General features: G+C 27.9%; 1 protein-coding gene across 6 annotated transcripts in view; it reads right to left on the bottom strand.

Moving 5' to 3' along the window:
• LOC136085755 (uncharacterized) overlaps positions 1-20,828 on the bottom strand; it is a 184,244-nt gene that overhangs the window by 47,554 nt on the left and 115,862 nt on the right. For all 6 annotated transcript variants that reach the window (XM_065807148.1, XM_065807154.1, XM_065807153.1 and 3 more), the window contains 5 exons: positions 20,591-20,828; positions 8,492-8,983; positions 7,901-7,936; positions 1,000-1,032; positions 739-880 (listed from right to left, as the gene is read on the bottom strand). The exon at positions 20,591-20,828 is cut by the window's right edge and continues 251 nt beyond it. In XM_065807148.1, the coding sequence (XP_065663220.1) occupies positions 739-880; positions 1,000-1,032; positions 7,901-7,936; positions 8,492-8,983; positions 20,591-20,828 (941 nt within the window). The remainder of the gene's footprint in view (positions 1-738; positions 881-999; positions 1,033-7,900; positions 7,937-8,491; positions 8,984-20,590) is intronic.

Below are 20,828 nucleotides of genomic sequence, written 5' to 3' on the forward strand. Positions count from 1 at the left end.
TCTAAGACTATAACTTAGTAATGGTCACCATACTAAATAGCTAATCTCTAGTATTACCAACCTTCCCGCCACAAAAGCTCAAAACTTTTGCTTATATTAATATTAAATAATTAATTTCTTGATAACCCAAATAAATCACCTTCGCTCCACTAATTTGTCTCTTCTGACCAATTTTAAATTAAGTTCAGCTTTTTCTCTTATAGCTGGTTCAGAGCATGTTATAATCTCTCACTAAAACATTTTATTTTATGCTTTTTTATCATATTTGCACTATGATTACACTTCTAACAAAATGTTTTCAACTCTATTTCTAAAGAAATACTTTGTACACATTCATCTTTTAGTTTTTTATTTAATAGTCATTAGGTTAATGTATTTGTACCTCTTGTGCAAATATCTCCTACTATCTAATTTTATAAATTCAAATGAGCATAATAATTATTCTCTAGAACACGGTTTTCTTGTGCATCTACTATTTCTGAATGCGATCATTTATTAAAACTTTTTTACTATAATAATTCTTCTGAGAAATGAATATTTGTTAATCAAAAAATGCTTAACATAAAGTTAAGGTATATATATATGTATATATATATATATATATATATATGTGTGTGTGTGTGTGTGTGTGTGTGTGTGTGTGTGTGTGTGTGTGTGTGTGTGTGTGTGTGTGTGTGTGTGTGTGTGTGTGTGTGTATATATTTATGAAAAATTAACAATAATATTTATTAGACTTACTCAATAGTGAAATGATTCAGTTGTATTATTGATTGCTGGGAAGTTTTTCTACAACATCTTATTACAGCAAAAGCAAATATAACTGCAACAAAAACAATTAAAACAGGAACTAATATAGCTGCAATGATAACTGATGTTTTGCCTAAAACAAACTCAACTTTTCATATTTTGAACTTTATAGTTATTTAAGTAATACAAAATTCATTTAAATTACATCGGTCACAGACAAACAGAACTAAAAGTAGAGTTCAACAAACTTACTGTTAGGAGGATTTGAATTTGAAGAAAGTATAACTATAAAAAGTATATCAGAAAAATTAACACGTTTTTAAAAAAAATGATTCAATTTTTAGTTTAAAAAATATTACAATAATGTATTTTATCTGTATAGTACTATTCATATATTCAAAGTTAGGATGATATGGTCAGGATGTTACTATATTACTTTTAATGATATTCATAAATGCTACATTTGGGTAGAGCTCAACGCTATCTAACTCACACAATAATTTAATTTGCTTAAAAGTACCATAGAAATACTGAATGCAACAAAGGTTAAAAAATCTCTATTTATATCGATAGTCATAAAAACTATCAACATAAATAAAAACTTCTTTTAGTTCTAGTGTTATAGATAAAATTTAATTTAAGTCATCATTTAAAATTTAATTTTGAAAACAATAATGTTCCGGTTAAAATTTTGAAACAGATACAATTTGAAAGCAGAAAACAGTTAAACAAACAAAATCTAATGCTTTATACCACTTTAATGCAAGTAAAGCACTTAAAACTCATGCATAATAAGGAATATTATCCTATTTGTGTTAAAGTTATGTTATGTCATGTTGACATACTTTTAAGAATTAACAGCGAGTATAAATGCAACTAAGACTTGCATTATTTAAATAGCTGTTTTATTTTACCTCAATGTGGCTATTAGTTGACTAACTCGTTATCTTTAAAAATATTTAGAATCATTGCAAATCAGCTCATAACTAATATTTTAATAAACTGAATAAAATGTTCACCAATAAGACCTAACAACTAATCCTCTCTTGATTGCATTAAAATACATAAATTTGATTTGAGTGACTCAATAACAAAGTCAGCAATAGGGCAATAGATCATGTTTTAAATTACAATGAGATCGTGTTTTTTTGCATTCATATATTGATGAATGCGAACTTTTTCCTTGAGTCTTATACTAGACGTATTCTTAGACTATCAATTATTAAAGACCTTTCTCTAATTACCATATATGCAATCCTTTGCGAAGTAGCATCTGCTTACATTGCTTTTCTTTGTCTTGGTTGTCATTTTCCTACTACTGATTCCGTTTTTTATCTTAAATCTGTTATTCCACCTCTCTTGTAGACTTCAGATATTGTCACCTCACCTATAGACAAAACTGATTTGTTTGCTAAGAACTTTTCATCAATATTATCTCTTAAATCTACTGATAGCGTTATACCTGATACAGCCAACAAACAGGTTGATCCATTGCTTGACATTAGCATTACTCCAGCTTTTGTATCTAAAGTGGTTTCCTGCTTAGACAAGACAATATACTTGTTATAGTCTTACAGAGGTATTCTCCTGAGCTGTTGTTTAATACTTTCTAAACTTTTTAGCATGTGTTTATCAGAGTCCTGTTTTTAAGCCTTCTCGATAGCGGCATCTGTTATCCCTAATTTAATAACTCTGTAGAGCGATCTGAATCGTCTTACTACTGTCTCTTTATCCTTCTTCCTATCATAAGCAAGACTTTTAAGTTTTTAATTAACAAACACTTAATCTCTTGCCCTGAATCTAATAAATTACTTTCTGATCTTTAATATGGATTTTGGTCTTCTTAACGGTATTAGATGATAGGCTTTATTGTACATTAGATAAATATGGAAAGGTTAAGGCTGACGCTCTCAACATTTCTAAAGCTTTTGATAAAGTTGAATAGTTTTTGCGTGCATTTTTTAGTTTCGCGTGCTTCTCTTCTCCATAAACTTTCTTATTACGGTGTATTAGGTAACATCTTTAAGACCATTGAATTCTTTATTACCAATCCTAGTATAAAAGTTGTCCTCGATGGACAGCATACTTTTTCATATCCACTTCAGGGTTTCCTTAATGTTCTATCCTTGGCATTTTACACTCTTTAATTTACATTAACGATCATACAGAAACTCTCTTTTCAAAGTTGGCATTGATTGCTGATAATGCAACCATTTATTCTTGTCTTGATAAGAAGCCAACACTCTTAGATTAGTTAAAGAACATTTGGGCTTGAAAATTTAAATCTCAAATTTGCTACCACATGGGGCTCTCAGTGGTTGGTGATCTATAACTCAGACGAAAGATTTTTCAGTTAATTGTTATCGCAATGATCTTATCATTGCGTCTTAAACATATTTGGACATGCAGCTAACTTCTAACCATTGTTAAATTGTCGCAATGTTGCTTCTTTTTCTCTTTTTTATAAATACTACAAAGGACACTGCTCTAAAGCTCTAGCGTTTTTTGTGTCATTTCCTAAAAATTTATTCTCGTGTTACTCGTCATTCAACTAAGTCTCATCCTCTTACTGTGATTGTGATTGATGTGTTCCAAAAATTTTTATTCGTCGAGTTTATTCCTTGAACATCAGTTCTTTGAAATTTGCTTCCTTCATTTTGTTTTCTTGATTTATATATTTTGAAATCTTTTGAGTTGTCTGTGAATCGTTATCTTGTTCTATAAACTTTATCTTTTTTCTTCAAGTAATTTTTAACTCTAATAATGGTTGTTGGAAGTGCAGATTTTTAAAAAAATGAAAAAAAAAAGGGTAAAATAAAAATCACTCGATATAGAAAAAACTAAACATATACTATTTCTTTCTAATCAACAAATTAAAAAATACGCCTGAATCTACCAACAATTGATATAAAAATATAACCATCAAAAGAGCTTAGAATACAAAGTTTCAAGGGATTTGTAATTGATGAACAAATCACAAATCTCTCGGAAACCCCACGTAAACTAGATAAACATAAATATATATAAAAGCATAGGTTAACTCTACAAGGCAAGACCATTTTTGTCACAAAAAAGTCTAAAACATGTTTACTTTTTGTTCATACATTTTTATCTTTTATATGTTAATATAGCATGGGGCAGTAACCACATATCTAAATTAGAACCAATTTACTAAAGCAAAAAACACGCTTTAAAACTTGTGTTTGACAAAAACAAATATAGTCATGCTTAACCCTCACTGGAACAAATTAGCGCACTAAATATATTTTAAATAAGTATTTATAAAAATATACTTTTTCTGTTTAAATACAAATTAAGTCTCCTTAAAGAACATTTTAAAGCACACTTTTTTAGAAACAACTTAATTAAATGCAATACAAGAGCAACAGGCAACTTTATGATACCTTTCGAAAAAAGAAGACTCTCTAAGCTATCTATTATATATCGTGGCCCAATTACTTAACATATAATTTCCATAAACGTGTCACTAATAAATTTAAACAACAAATACTCTCTGAAAGCAAAACTAAAATCTACAATAAACAAATTAAACAGGCTGAAAGAGTTTTTTAAATTCGATTTAAAAATTTAAAAATAAAAATAACAAAAAATAGATATCCCTAAGCGATAAAAAATAATAATAATACTTATCATTATAATAATAATAAGGTATATACTTAACACATGCATATGGACCACGTTTCGCAACTGATTTTTATGTGTACACTGCGCGACATTATGATACATTTTTATTAAAAAACTATTTTTTATTGTAAATAAAAGCAAAGGGTTTACAACATTAAACAACATTTTAAAAACTTATTTTTAACGTAACTCGCATTTTATAAAAAAAACAGTTTCTTCAGTGCGACAAAATTATAAGACAATTTTACGAAAATTGTTTTATTTGCAAACCAATGTTTTGGGCAATTAAGAATATTTATTTGATGTAAACACCACAGACGATTATTTAACTGTAAACTTTTGTGAACTGTTAAAAGGTTAGTTCAGGTTTTTATTAATTAAGTATAAAAAAACAAATGAAATAGTAATGGGTCGTACTGCTCCGTTGAGTTCAGATGAGAAAAATTGCTTTCTAACTTATCGAAAATGGATCACTCCGTTTGTTACATGGCCAGAGCTATTGGACGCAGCCGAACTGTGATTAAAAGCTACGTTAGTAGCTCTCATATGTATAGAATAAAAAAAAGTCCCGGACGTCCGTCAACATTAAGTGACCGTGATTGGCGAAGGTTGTTGAGAAAAGCTTTAAGTTCTTTATTAACTGCACGTCAAATTACTGCAGAAGCAGGTGTGATTGCTAAATTAGGTACAGTTCAGAGAGTTATTCAAAATGCTTTTCACCTTTCGCGCAAAATACTTCAGCGAAAACCACCTTTGATAAATCTCATAAACAATCGAATAACTTTTGCAAAGGACGACGTTACATAAAAAGAAGACTAACAGCAAGTAGCATTTTCTGACAAAAAAAAGGTTTCGTCTTAATGGGCCAGATAGATGGAATTATTATTTTCACAATTTGCGTAAAGAATCAGTAACACAGCAACAACGTCAAATGGGTGGTGGTGTAATGATTTGGTGTGCGAGTGGGTATCATGGTAAATCAAAAATTCATTCTATTGACAGAAAAATGAAGGATAAGGATTATCTTTTAATTGTTCAAGATATTTTAAAACGTGAAACATCTGCCATTGGTGATGCAAATTTTGTTTTGCAGCAAGATAATGCTACCATTTATAAAGCTAGGTTAGTAAAGGATAATTTCAACAGCAATAAAATTGAAACATCAAAGTTGCCACCTAGATCTCCAGACCAAAATATTATTGATAATGCTTGAGCACGGCTGTCACATAGAGTGTTTGAAGGTGGCAAACAGTATAGTTCACTAGCTAACTTGAAATCATTCTTTGCATCTGCATGGGTTGTAATTGACATTTCGTACATAAAAAAGTTGTATGATTCTTTACCCTCTGGAATGATTGAAGCGATTCTAAAAAATGGCACAAATTCCCACTATTGATTTTTTAAAATTGAGACGTCTTTTTAAATAAAGACATTTTTATGTGAATTTTTCCCAAAAGTGTCCTAAAATTTTGTCGCACAAAAAAACAGTTTTATTTTGAAAAAAATACAAGTTACGTTTAAAATAAACTTTTTTAAATGTTGTTTAGTCTTGTAAACCGTTTGCTCTCATTTAATATTAAAATTAGTTTTTAAAGGTAAATTTATAGTAAAGTTTTATAAATACTTTTGAGGTGTCTTATCATTATGTGGCGCAGTGTATTACTAGTCTAGAAAAAAGGTACTTGATGACTTCAGTCTTTTAGGAGCTTTCTATAATTATAAACATGTAACTCTTTTTATCAATTTTATACACATTTTTGTTTTTATTGTCCACATTTATACAAAAATATTCCTTTGAAATGTGGTATATAAATACTGTGGTATATAATTGTGATAATATATACTGAAACATCTTATCACACTTTCAAAATTTAGCTGATTTATTTTTATTTATTGTATTTTTATATTATTTGGAAGAATATAGAGATATATTCTTCAATTATTTTTTACATTTGCATAATAAAAATGTTGTATTTTAAATTTACTTTTATCATGTCTCTGAGTTGTATTCAACTAAATTTTATTAACTTTGTATATTTTGACGTTAATGTTTATAATATTTATATTTGTATATCTTTACCGCCAATCTGTGATTGGTTACTAGTATAAACTTTGTTGTTGTAAAATAAATATGTATATATATATAAAAAAAAAAACAACTCACTAATTAAAAATTTTTGGAGAAAATTTGTCACAGAAAGTTTACAAAGGATTTTTGGCAAACTTCAAAAGAGCATGCTTCAATTGATTGCATTAAAGCTACAAGAAACTGATTTTTTTTTATTTAAATGGATACAGTTAAATATAGCAACTACACAAGATGGTGATAACCATGGTGTAGAATTAGACATAACTTAGAAAGGACAAGACAAAATAAAAGTTTTCATACCTGTCTGGATTTAGGAAGTTACTTAAGTGGAGCATTTATTAGCATAGAGAGAAAAACATAAGCTCAAGACCGTAACGAAGAAAATAGCAAAAAGAATTACATTCAGCTTTAGTTTAAATATTACGATAATAGGGTGAGCCTAAGAATTGATTACAAGATAAAAGATTTATAGAGATCATTGCATGATCAAAACCACCTATAGGAAAGCAAAGAGAAATTGAACGCGAGCTAGCGTCAGAAGCAAATATAAATCAAGAAGCGAAGGTAGGTGATTGAAAGGAAGTTGAGTCACAAAGGTGACCATCTAAATAAAAGATTGAGAACTATAGAAGTTATGGGTTTCAGTTCTAACAGAATCAGTGGTGTTATGGTAATTTGATCTCAAGTTAGCTCGAAAAGTGCAGTCTTGAAAAGAAGGAAAATAATAAAGAACGAAAAGAAAGGTGGAAGAGTGAAGAGATGCTTAGCAAATGCACATATAAGAATGGTCAGAAGATTTAAACCTGGTTTCTTGAAAATTATGTGAGTTGAGACGCAAGTATATCTACAAGCTACGTATGTGACTATTGGAGTCTTTGAGAACTAAAGTATATCATAATAGGGATCTAAAGAAGAAACAGCCTAACTTAAATTAGACTCACAAAAAGCAAGCATGTTTGGTGAATTTTGAAGGAGGAAAAATTCAACTGACAGAGCTTTACTTCAATGGCCATAGATATTTGTGAAAGATATTTTGAAACAGTTATTTTGCTAAAATGAGTTTTCTGTATAATACCATTGGTTGTTTTTGGCAGAGTTTGAGTTTGTAGAGAACTTGACTCATTCATAGATAGTTCACTAAATTTCAAGCAATGAATTATGGAGATTTTTCAGTCCTGCTGATTTCAAGACATATTACTAGTTTTTTAAATGTGAAAATAAGCAGATATAACTGTAACAAGAATAAGAAGCTCAAATGAGTTGCACACTAGATGTTCTCCATTAATACACTTAGACACCATAGTTATCATAAAAAATTTTTTTGCTATCTTTTAAGTTTTTAGTTAGGTATTGAATAAAGTAAATTTATAAACAAAATTTAGAAAACGCCTACATACCACCTACAAAAGATAACAATACCTCTAGGAAGTAAATCAATAGGCTTCATTTCTTCACCTAACATTCAAAATAAAATAAAAGTAAATAAAACACTTTATAATAATAATACGAACATAGTACTACCAATAACAACAACAATAATAGTAATAATATTAATAACAATAATAGTAAAAGCATATTAAAATTAAAAAAAAGCAATAACAATAAAAATCACAATAGTACTTATGATAATATTAAAAACGATAGTAGCAGTAGTGGCAGCAGAAGTAGAGTAGTAGTAGTAGTAATAGTAGTAGTAGTGGTAGTAGTAGTTGTTGCAGTAACAGTAGAAGTAGTTGTAGTAGTAGTAGTAGTAGTAGTAGTAGTAGTAGTAGTAGTAGTAGTAGTAGTAGTAGTTTTAGTTGTTTGTGGAGTAGTTTTTAGTAGTTTTAAGAGTTGTAGAAGAAGTATTTGTAGTTTTAGGAGTAATAGTTGTAATAGTAGTTCAGTAGTAGTAGTAAAAGTAACAGTTTTTATAATTGTAGTGTTAGTTTTATATCAACATTAACTTTTGTTTATCAAACTAAGCCTAAAAAAGCTTTTTGTAAAAGAAAAAGTAAATAAGAAGCTCACTCAAATTCCCATTAATAACAAACACGTTTTTTATTGAACCATTTTGAACTTCTGCCCATGGGTTTGAAGCATAAACTTTGACATTAACAAAGCTTTTAGCTTGATAGTTTATTATGGAAAATATATTTTCTTCATTTATAATAATTTTATATGTGTAAAAAGACCCATTGAAAACTTGATATATTACAATATTTGACCAACGATTAACTTCAAATGGGTTGGTTGAAAAAGTATGAACATCCACATATCTATCAATTGGAGATGCTATGTCAAGTACGCCATTGCCTTTAGCATTTGACCAGATTCCTGGCATTATGTCACCATATTTAGAATTATCAGAACCAATTGTAAAATGAATAACATTATGTAAACCAGAATCAAACTTATGAGGATTAAAATCAAGTGAGACAAAATATTCTTTTGATAGGACTGGAATCTCAGCAATTAGTTTCCCCTTTACTAGTGGAGTCATTTCATTGCCAACAATGTTCTCTAAAATATAACAAAATTTTGAAAATAAAGTTTTCTACAACTATATATATATATATATACATATATATATATATATATATATATATATATATATATATATATATATATATATATATATATATATATATATATATATACATATATATATATATATATATATATATATATATATATATATATATATATATATATATATATATATGTATACATATATATATAAATATATATATATATATATATATATATATATATATATATATATATATATATATATATATATATATATATATATATATATATAAACACACACACACACACACACACACACACACACACACACACACGCACACACACAGTGACTCAGCAGGCCAAAAGTTTTAGTATAAGATAAAAATATCTGAAAATATAGATACTCTTGTAAATCCACGCTAACATACTTGAAAAAAAAATCAATAATTTTTTTGTAACACCTTCATATATATATATATATATATATATATATATATATATATATATATATATATATATATATATATATATATATATATATATATATATATATATATATATATATATATATATATATATATATATATATATATATATATATATATAGGACCACTAATTTTTTTTTCAAAATTTATTTTTAAACTTAAAACAATTTTATTTTGGAAATCGTATCAAAAAAAGAAAAACATTTTTAGAAAGAATTTTTATTGTATTTTATATTTATTATAAAAGAATTTATAATTTTTTTACAAAATAATGTTAAAAAATTAAAAAACTGACTAGTAAAAAATATAAATGGGAAAAAAAATTGAACAAGATTTTAAGACCAGTTTCAAAAATATTTCAAAAAGCATCAAAAAAATAATTAAGAAACGTGTTGTTCCTCCATTTGTTTTCAAGCACTCTTGTACTCGTTCTGGCATTGAATTCATTAAAGTTTTGATTACTTCATCAGGCACATTTTTCAAATGATGAGAGATAGAAGACTTCAAATCTTCCAAATTGTAAAGTTGTTCTTTACTAAGCATGTGATCAAGCCACGACCATATACTCTCTATTGGATTCAAGTCTGGACTATCGGTAGGCCATGGAAGCACTTGAATTTTATTAGAATTGAACAAATCGCTAACAACATGCGCTTTATGACACGGCGCATTATCTTGGTGGAAAATAAATCCATCTTGCAACTGCCATAAATCAATGCTAGGAATAAGCGAGTTTTCCAAAATTTCGATGTACCTTTCTTTGTTGAGTCTACCATCGAATAAATCTAAAACGCTAACTCCACAGGCACTTATACAGGCCCAAATGCCTAATGAACCACTGCCTTGTTTTGTTCGTTTCAAAATGTATGATTCATCGAACAGTGCGCTTCGAACCGTTCGTTCAGAAGTCTACGCAACATTACGCAACCTTTTCTGTTGTCTACCTCAACTTTATTTCATCACTAAAAACCACACGGCTTCACTGATCTATTAACCAATATTTATGTAGTTTGCACCACTCTTTCCTGGCAAATTTTTGTTTTTTATATAAGCGTGGTTTTTTTGCAGCATCACGCCATAAATAATTTAAATTGTGGAGGACCCTTCGCACATTTCTAGGGCTTGCTTTCAGACCATTTGACAGTGTCCATTTCGTAGACAAGTCTGTAGATTATGCTTGTCTGTTTTCTTTCATTAATCTCACTAACGAGCGAACATCACGGTCATTTGAAATTTTATTGCGTCCAGTCCTATGAGGATCATTATTTGGCCGGGTCTTTTTGTATCGTTGAATTATGTTAATAATGCAAGAGTGAGACCTTCCGAGCTTTTCTGCTATTTGTCTGATGCTATAGCCTTCTTCTTTTAATACAAGAGCCTCGTATCTGACTTTTTCTTCAATCTTTGCACGCATTTTTGCAATATTTTTATATCCTTATTGCAATTCAAAAAATAAATGTTTATTTGAGATCAAAGCTCAGTTTTCGACATTTTATTCTATAGCCAACGTAATAAGCAATTAAGACAGTTAAAAAAAATAAACGATTATTATTTTTAATAAGTGAAAATTAAAGATTTGAAAGTAGTCGTTAAATTTTGTCCAATTTATTTAAAGAAGATTTATAAGTACTCATCAGTTTTTTAATAAGTTAAACGCTATTTAAATAGAATTAGATTAAAAAAATTATACCACTTTAATCCGTATGTTTTAATTAACAAGATATTAAAAAAAAAAAATTTAATATGTTAATTAGACTCTTTTTAAATTTAATTTAAAGATTAAGAAACCAACTAAAAATTAAGTGGTCTTTAATTTTTGGCCACCGCTGTATATATATATATATATATTATATATATATATATATATATATATATATATATATATATATATATATATATATATTGAGTGTTAGCATTTGTTTATTAGCATTTGTTTATTAACATTTATTTTAACAGTTGTATTACTTAAGATATGAAGGTAATATTTTAAATAGAATATAGTATGATTATTTTAACCTATATTAAATTAGTGTACATTATTTATAAAGTGGCATAGTAAAAATTAGAATTGAATTAAAAATTCTTTTACAATAAAGTTCAACATAAAATTAATAAAATATTTTAGAAAAATATTTATTAGAAAAATATTTATTATTCATTAGTTTAGAAAACTAATGAATAATGAATATTAAAAAGAAACTGAATACTGTTGATAAAAAAAAAACAGCATAATGACATAAAACCCTAACATGAAGAGATATGACAAAAAATCTTGTATGCTTACTTCAATAAGTTAAAAAAAAAAAATTGAAGACATTGAAACCTGTAAGATTTCAATGTCTTCTATTTTTTTAAAAACTAAACTAATATTTTGGATAACCCTAGCACAAAGATAATTGCTGAATCGATCGTAAAATTACAATGTCTTGGCAGTGGTGCAAAATAAGTTGTTTCTAAAAAAAAAATCAAATAAAAAATTTGAGTCTTCATCATCATCAGGTAGCGATTCCCAAATTTAAATGGAACTCTAGATAGCATCGATGACCCTATCGGGTCATCTGAATGAACATGTGATGTTTCACTTGAATTAAAAAAGAGTAGTAGCCAACACTGGGAAGATATTTAATGTCAATTACATTGGCCAAGTCGTTGAAGTTTTCGAAAAAAAACAACTGCTTTATATAAAATTTAAAAGAATTCAACTTGTGAGCAAATTTTTCAAATTTAAAAAAAAAAAAATACAAATAAGGCTGCTCCTTTGATCCTTTGTATTTTTCGGAAATTACAAGTTACCGAAAAAATCAAAGAATCAAACTTAATTCCTATACTTGTCATTGAATGAAACCAAGAAATTTTAACAATTTTTTACAGCTTTTTTTAACTTTTTTTTTAATAGTGTTAGATTTACTAGGTCTGTAGCTCCTTTTCAAAACCCTGAAAATGTATCAATGAACCCCCTTGGTGCAATTAAATTGATGTTTGATTGAAATGAAGTTGAAAATCAAAGTAACCCTAATGAAGAGATGCATAAATAGCTTTTTGGGCTTTTTCTAAAAAAAGAAAAAAGTTCTAATAATTCTGAAAAGCATCTTCTCCTGTTAAGCAGAGGTTGTTTGGTACGTTAAAGCAAAAAACTGAAGCAATTTATTAAAAATTTACTAAACATTTTTTAAAATAACCGAAACCTCTCAAGGTAACCCAACTTAATGGCAATTAAATTAATGAGTAAACATAATTGAAGAATGACAGCCAACAAAGTTAACATTTACTTAAATTAAAGTTATTCAAAGGCAATGTTTGGAAATGCAACATAATAGGATCTCCGAGAAGCAGGGTTTTGTTGCCGAAACGTCTGATTAGCCAAGCAAAGACAAAAAAAAAAAATTAAATTGGATCTAAGTTTTAAGGTTAAGACAAACAAGATTAGAAATTTGTATTTCATGGTCAATTGAGTCCAAAATTAGAGTTTTCGGTACCAAAAGATATATCTATGAAAGAAGAATAGCAAAAGAAATTATAGATCAACAGTATGTAGTTTCATTACTAAAACATGGAGGTAAGTCAGTGGTGGTGTCGAAATGTTTTTCTTCACTTATGAAAAAATTATGAATTGCAAATCATGTGAAAATTGATGGCATAATAAAAAAAAGATTATTATCAAAAAAGGGCTAGCGGAAAGTACTATTCCACCTGGGTTTTAATTAATTGGTCATTGATTTGTGTTAATACAGAATAGGAGTCTTAGGCGCTATGTTAGATTTTGATGCAACCATATTCAAGAACAAAAAGAAATAGGATTCTTTAAAAATTTAAACTTGCTCACTCAATCTCTAGATTTAAACCTGAGCTACTAAGTTCTATTAAGTTCCTGTTTACTAAAGAAACTTGATAGAAATATCCAAAAAAATTCAATAAAAATGTTTTTTTATTGAATTTTTTTATTGAAACCAATAAAAATGTTTTATAATTAATAACTAGCAAATCGTATATGGCAGCATTTCATACTCGGGGTAATTCTGACAACCTAACATTTGGGCAAGGTTCTAAATTTTCAAGGAAAATGATACCTACATATGAGATATTGTAATGTAATGCTTTAATGTACTCAAAGATGAAGATGCGAAAGGCAAAGAGTAAGTTATGCTCATGAATGTTATTGGTTAGCTACTACAGAAATGGAAAGTATTTAGCACAAAGCTTTAGTTTACCAACTAAAGGAATTTAAATAAAACTAAACTAAAAACTAACAGATTTAAAATAAAAGTAAACTGACTAAAGGAATTAAAATAAAAGGAAACAAAAGAAATTTTCTCAAAAGCAAATTTGTGAAAAAAGCATTCAATTTAACTAAAATTTCTAAACTCAAAAGAAGGGATAATTTATATATATATATATATATATATATATATATATATATATATATATATATATATATATATATATATATATAAATATACATGTATATATATATATATATACAATGTATATATATATATATATATATATTATATATATAAATATATATATATATATATATATACATATATATATATATATACACATATATATATATATATATATATATAGATATATATATATATATATATATATATATATATATATATATATATATATATATATATATATATATATATATATATATATACATATATATATATATATATATATGGTAAAAAACACATTAAGATTAAAATTAGTGACATTTACCCCATTTTTCTCTAAAATGCTTTTTAGAGGATAGTAGGGTTTTATCTGCTTCTTTCTTTCGACCTAAAGTAACTACCATAAAAAATAATTAAAATCAAAACTTAAAGTTCATGCTAGTACCACCTCTTTTATATTTTTTCATTAGTTCAAACATAAATCCAAATCATGTTTTGAAAACCAACGAGAGTCAAAGATGTAGGACAAACATAAGAATTTGATGCTTTAAAAAAAAACAAAAAAAAACTGAAACTAAAATATCAAACCATGGTAGGAGTTCAAGTATGATGAGTTTTCTTAGGAAACCATTTTCAACCATTACTGCTCTAGATTAATCTGATAAATCTCTTGGGTAAGTTTCTTTGGTTTCTGAAACAGAATCAATTTTAGAATCAAATGGATTACATGTGACATATGAGTTTGATCGCATTAATGGTTTGTAAATTGATAAGATTTGTAGCTTAGTATGATTTGTTTGAAAGATTGATAGATTTAATAAATTTTTAATACATGCTGGCATTTAGAGGTCATTGCGAGTCCCTTAACCTTGAAAATAACAGAAACAGTGGTTATTTTATAAACTTATTTAAATTGATATCTAAATGTGATCTGACGCTAAAGGAATACTTGCAACGAATTAATGAAAAGCGAATTGCTCAAAATTTACAGAGCCACGACATTCAAAATGACTTAGTTACATTTATGTCTGAAACAGTTATCGATCAAATAATACACAGAGTTAAGCAAGCAAAATACTATGCCCTTTTGCATGATTGCACCAGATATGAAAACCCTATTGAACAAATGTCAATAATAATAGCGTTTTGCAATTTCTCAACTGTAGCGATAGAGGAAAATTTTGTTGGTTTTATTACGGTTACGGAAATTATAGGAGAGTAATTAGCCAACTCCATATTTCAAGAACTAGAGAGAAATGGTGTGGATAAACAAAATCGTCGAGAACACGGATATGATAATGGCGCCAATATGGTAGGCATAACTAAAGGTGTCAGAACAAGAATACTCAACATAATATAAGAGCATTTACACCGTGAGGATGAAATAGCTAGAGCTTACTTTTAATTTGTTTTGTTTTGTTTTGTTTAATTCATAGCCAACAAAGTTTACATAATGTTGACAAGAGTAGCACACCAGTCCACTCTGTGATGAAAACAGTTTTACAATTATATCTTAAGTGAAGATGCTGGAGTAAGAAAGTTCATACTTAAAAGTGTTTAAGTTCTTTGAGTCGTTTGCTTGTTGGCTCAAGACATTCGATGGTTTGATTACACGATTGGTGATGAAGCTGATTCTTTCAACGTAATTTCTAACAAATTGTGCCTTTAATTGTTTTGTGTGTCCGCGCGGACGAAGGCTTTACTTTGAGACCTCGATGTTTGGTTGGAATTGAGGGAAATGGTGATCATTTCTAGCTCAACTAGTATTGCAAATTCAAGGTGTGGGCGCACGTATGAAGTGTACAGTGTGCACCATAATACTAAACCTCAACCTCTAAAAGTCTTCTTGAGCCTGCCAAGCATTCAATTGCCAGCTGATGCAGCCGTGTAGACTTGTTTTTTAACTTTCAAATCGTTAGTCATAACAACGCCAAGGTCTCGTTCAGATGATTTACATGTAATATTTTGTTTTGCTACGCCCAGGGTGCATGACTTTGCATTTGTCAACATTAAAAGACATGAGCCTGGTGTGCGACCACTTTACAGCTCCGTTGATGTTGGCTTGCAGTTTTATGATGTCATGATTCGATTCGATAACTCCGATTATTTTACAGTCATGTGCATAAATTTTAAAGTGGTGTTACACTTTTTCTGGCATATCGTTAATGTAGAAAAGGAAAGGAGTGGTACAAGAACAGATCTTGGTGGCACACCGCTGGAGACTGTTTTCCAATCGGGTTTATTGTTTCCAATGGTTACGCGTTGTTGGCGTTCAGTCAACTAGCTTTCGATCAATTTGTAAAAGTTGTCGGACACTCCGCAAGATTTTAGCTTCGGTAGCAGGCGTCGTTGCAGAACTTTTGCTTTTGCAAAGTCTGTAAATATGATATCGGTTGGGTAACCTTTGCGGGCGGCTTTGGTCAGGATGTCGTAAGTTTCGAGTATGTTTGTGAGGCAACCTTTTCCCTTTCGGAACCCGTGTTGAGCAGAGCTGATGAGTTTATTTTTGTTTAAGTGGTCAGTTCTTTGTCTGAGTACAAGGAACAGAAGTACGTGAGATAGTTGATAGTTTGAGAGGTTTGACTTGCAGCCTTTTTTAAAGATGGGAGTTATTTCACCTTAATAGACGCAGCTTATTCTTCCACAACAGCTAAAACAACTTTTTGCTTTATTATAAAAATTTAGGTGCTCTATTTGAAGTCAAGCAAACGTTGGGAACTTTTAAAAACTAAATTAAAAATGACACTAAAATCTTATTAGGAGATAAAATGGGCGAGTAGAATAGAAGCAGTAAAAGCTAGACTGTTGCAATTTGATAATGTTATCGAATGTGAGAATGATTCAAAAAATATTTTGGATATTTCTGAAACTTTACGCGACTGTAAAGTTTTGAACAAAAAGTTAACTTTTGAATTTATTGTTTTGAATCTATTTAATTACTAATATACACAAATGGTATGAGATTTTGTAAACAATATAAGTACAGTATAGCGACCAACTCAAGTGAACGTAAAAGTTTCAGTTAACACTTTACGCTCTTTTTTTACTTGGATTCTGGATTCCTTGATACTGGATATGAGAAAAGCATTGCAGATGCTCAATTGCTTGTGGAAAAAAGCGTCAAAATTAAACAAAAAAGAATGGCTAAAAAAAAATTAAATGTTGGGTAATGAACACATGGATGAGCCTTTACAATCTACTGAAACACAGTACAATGTTAAATTTTTCAACACATTAATAGACGCAGTCATAGTAAACACTGAATGTCGATTTAAAGCGCCTAATATTTTGATCGTTTTGTTTTTATTTATGATATCGATTATTTGAAATTTTTGCCAAGAGAGGATATACTTAAGCATTGTAATGATTTAGGTACAATAGTTGGATGTTAAAAATCTCTATTAAAATCACTTTATATGAAAAAAGTCTCTGAATGGGAATGCTAAGAAAAACTGAACATAAGTAAACTGGCGATATATATTGTGGACAGGTGAATCTAAAATAATTGTCTTTGGAATAAAATAATAAATCTGTAAAAAACGAACAACCACTGAAGAATATCATCCACGGTGTATACCGCCTACTGTCAAGAATTGTGAAAGTTTATTAATGGTGTAGGATTATTTTTAATATAATCAGATCGCCAAACTTGTTAAATAACTTTTATAAGTACGCATAATAAATACCGTTAACATAAATACGGGAAATAAATGACGCCAAAACTGTTGAATAACTTTTTGACAAGAAGGAATATCTTTAGGGGTATTATAAAGAAATATTATATCATTTGGAAAACATCTTACTGTGCGTGGATTCAACGTGGAACGGGATAATAACTCAAACAGACATCAAAATACTGTACAAACTATTTGGAAAAAAAACCAGCTTGCGGAGAACTCAAAATTATATTATGGATGCCACAATCGCAAGGCCTCAAACCAAATGAGTTTTAATGGTAACAATTGGATTTCGATCTACAAAAAAAGTGCTCTATATCAACAAATCATATATGGTTAATTTTACAACATGAGTGGAAAGAAAATTATTGATTATATTAAGATAAATCAATAACATGTATGCCAAAACTTGTATATGCACTAAAGGAAGCCTAAATTGGGTTCTTTGATAAATAAAAGTTGTAAACTTTTTTCGTTTTTTGTTGCAAAAGCTTGTTTATTTATGCCGTAATTTAAAAAGGTTGAACAGTTTGTTATGATTTGATTGTTTGGGTTCAGTAACATTCCAGTTTTTTCAGTTAGTACTGTTCATGCAATACAACTTTAATTCTAAAGTATGCCATGTGCAACCGTATCACCAGCTAAAACAAGCGTCTCTCAAACCTCAGCTTTGAATAGCCACTAAAACAACCACAATCTTAAAAAGCGCATCAATTATTTTTTGAATGATTTAAATGTAAGAATCAAAAAATTGAAATTATTTTATTGTTTATTTTTTGCACAATTTGATCTTTTCCTAACTTTAAATTTATAGTGTAGTAAAAAACATGTTTTCCTTCCAATTTTGTCTAATGTTTTAAAATGTTTTAAAAATATTTTGCCTTTGTTAAAAAATGATTGACTAAAAATTTTTTAACTTAACTTGATGTAATAAAAGTTTCTTAGTTCAAAAAACTTGCTTTAACACAACAAATAAGACTGCTTTATATAATATGTATAAATTAATATACATTGACTAGTCAGAAAAGTTTTACAAATATAACTACACCTTATTGCGTTTACATCGGCCAATTATCACTTTAATTTAACATTTTTTGATCTTAATTTGGCAATTTTCACTTTTCAAATTATAGTGAAAATTGCTTAAATAAAACAAAAAAATGCTAAATTAATATGAAAGTCGGCCAACTTAACCAACTAATACTACTATTCTCACTTTATTCTGGTATTTTATAACTTAAATTTAACAATTTTTACTATAACTTGTCAAGTGAAAACTGCCAAATTAAATTAAAAAACGCCAAATTGGTGTGAAACTGGCTAACCTAAAGGCAATAAAATGGAGCGATGCGTAAAATATTTGACAAATTCATTATTTTATTTACAAACAAATGAAAAGACTATTTGTACTTTTTCCCAAACTAAAATATTTACTTGTGGATAAAAAAGTACTTACTTATGAATAAGTATTTACTTTTGAATATATTTTTTAATATTAAAAAAGTCCAAAAATCTCAATTTTTTTTTGATAGTTTTTGCAGTCAACTGTAAAACATTTAAATTATTTTCTTTAGTTATTTTAATTAGTTTTAAATTAAAACCCACCAAATATGCCTTAATCACAACAAGTTGAAAAAGTCTTGATTGATCACATCAAATAAAAACTTTTAATTTGATACAATCAGCCAAGACTTTTTCTCAATTTGTTGTGCTTGAGGCACATTTGAGATTCCTTATTAACATAATTGACATGATAGTTCATCGAGTTTAAAATTCTTTTTGAGCAAGCAAACACTTTTTTGAATTGTTTCTTTGATTTCTGTGTTGTATCAAGCTTTTCTATTGGTTTCATCACCTGTAAAACAAAAGTATTTCTCCTCATCAATGACCAAAGGTAACTTCGTCTAATAGAATTGATTAAGTTTTCTATTTTTTTTTTTTGTTGTTGTTGCTTTTATTTGTTGTTTTCAGGTGTATTTGGTAGTCTTCACGTTATCTGTATTAAGCATTCTTTTTTTAAATGACAACCAATTTTCAATTGATTTCCATTGAACTTAAAACCTAATTTTCTCTGGCAAACTCCTTTTTGGTTGTTGACAATTCTTGTTAATTTGGGTTTTTCTCTCTAGTCCAGAATATATGATACACAGAATGCTTTTAAAAGAAAATGAATGAATTGTTTATAGTCTTATAAGGTCATTTACAATTTCGCTTTTTTTTATATTATGATTATACAAAATAAATTTTCATACGTTTTTAAAAAAAGTTCTCGCTTTGCTGCATTTGACCTCATTTTTAATAAATTTGTTATATATTTGTAATAAATTAAAATATTACAATAAATATTTCTTAGATTTTTTATCCATATACTTTGAACCATTTAGTTGTTTGGTCAATGAGAAAAATTAAATTAAAATTTGTCTGATAACATATGCATTACGAGTTACAAACAGTACCATAAACTTAAGATACTTTGATTGCAGAAACTCATGTTTCATTGCCTTACAAAAATATTTTGCTAACTTTTTTTATTTAATAATCTTGTCTAACTTTAATCGCAAAATTTTTCATAAAGTTGTCTAACCCAATTTTAATAAGAGTTATGCTCAACTAAATTAAACTTAAATTTTTTAATTTTTGTTTATTTTAGTTGCTCATTTTTATCATCTTATTTCAAAAATATAATTTTGATCATTTAATTAAAACATAAAAACTGTTTTTATCTAGTCTCTCATAAAAGTGTTTTGAAAATCAAACATTGGTGATACAAAAAGCAAAAACCTTGAATAGTCAAAAATATAAAATTAAAACTATAAAACTATAACTATTAAAATATAACTCTAAAAATATAACTATAAAAAAACAACTATAGAAAAATAACTAAAAATTTAACTATAAAATAAGTTAAATATAAGGCTTCAAAGCAAATTATTGATAAAATATTTTTTCTAAAAGTTTTGTTAAAACTTTTTATTCTATCGGTAAAAAAAATTATTAAATAAAAGTTAAAAGATTTTATTCATAAATTTTTACCAACTTTTCCATTGATTATCAGAAGATCAGAGATGGAACCATTTTGTGGAGCATCCAATATATTAGAACCATACACTGTAATATTTTCAAAATCCAGTGCCAAAAAGTTTTCGGCTTTATGAATGTTAACATTATTCAGATCAACCGTAAACAAATATTTCCCGCCTTGTAACCACTGGCATATTTTAACATTATGCCATTGATCTAATATTAATGGATCTGTTTTAACAGAGTACGT

The sequence above is a fragment of the Hydra vulgaris genome, chromosome 10, assembly GCF_038396675.1.
Source record: "Hydra vulgaris chromosome 10, alternate assembly HydraT2T_AEP".
Taxonomy (NCBI): Eukaryota; Metazoa; Cnidaria; class Hydrozoa; order Anthoathecata; family Hydridae; genus Hydra; species Hydra vulgaris.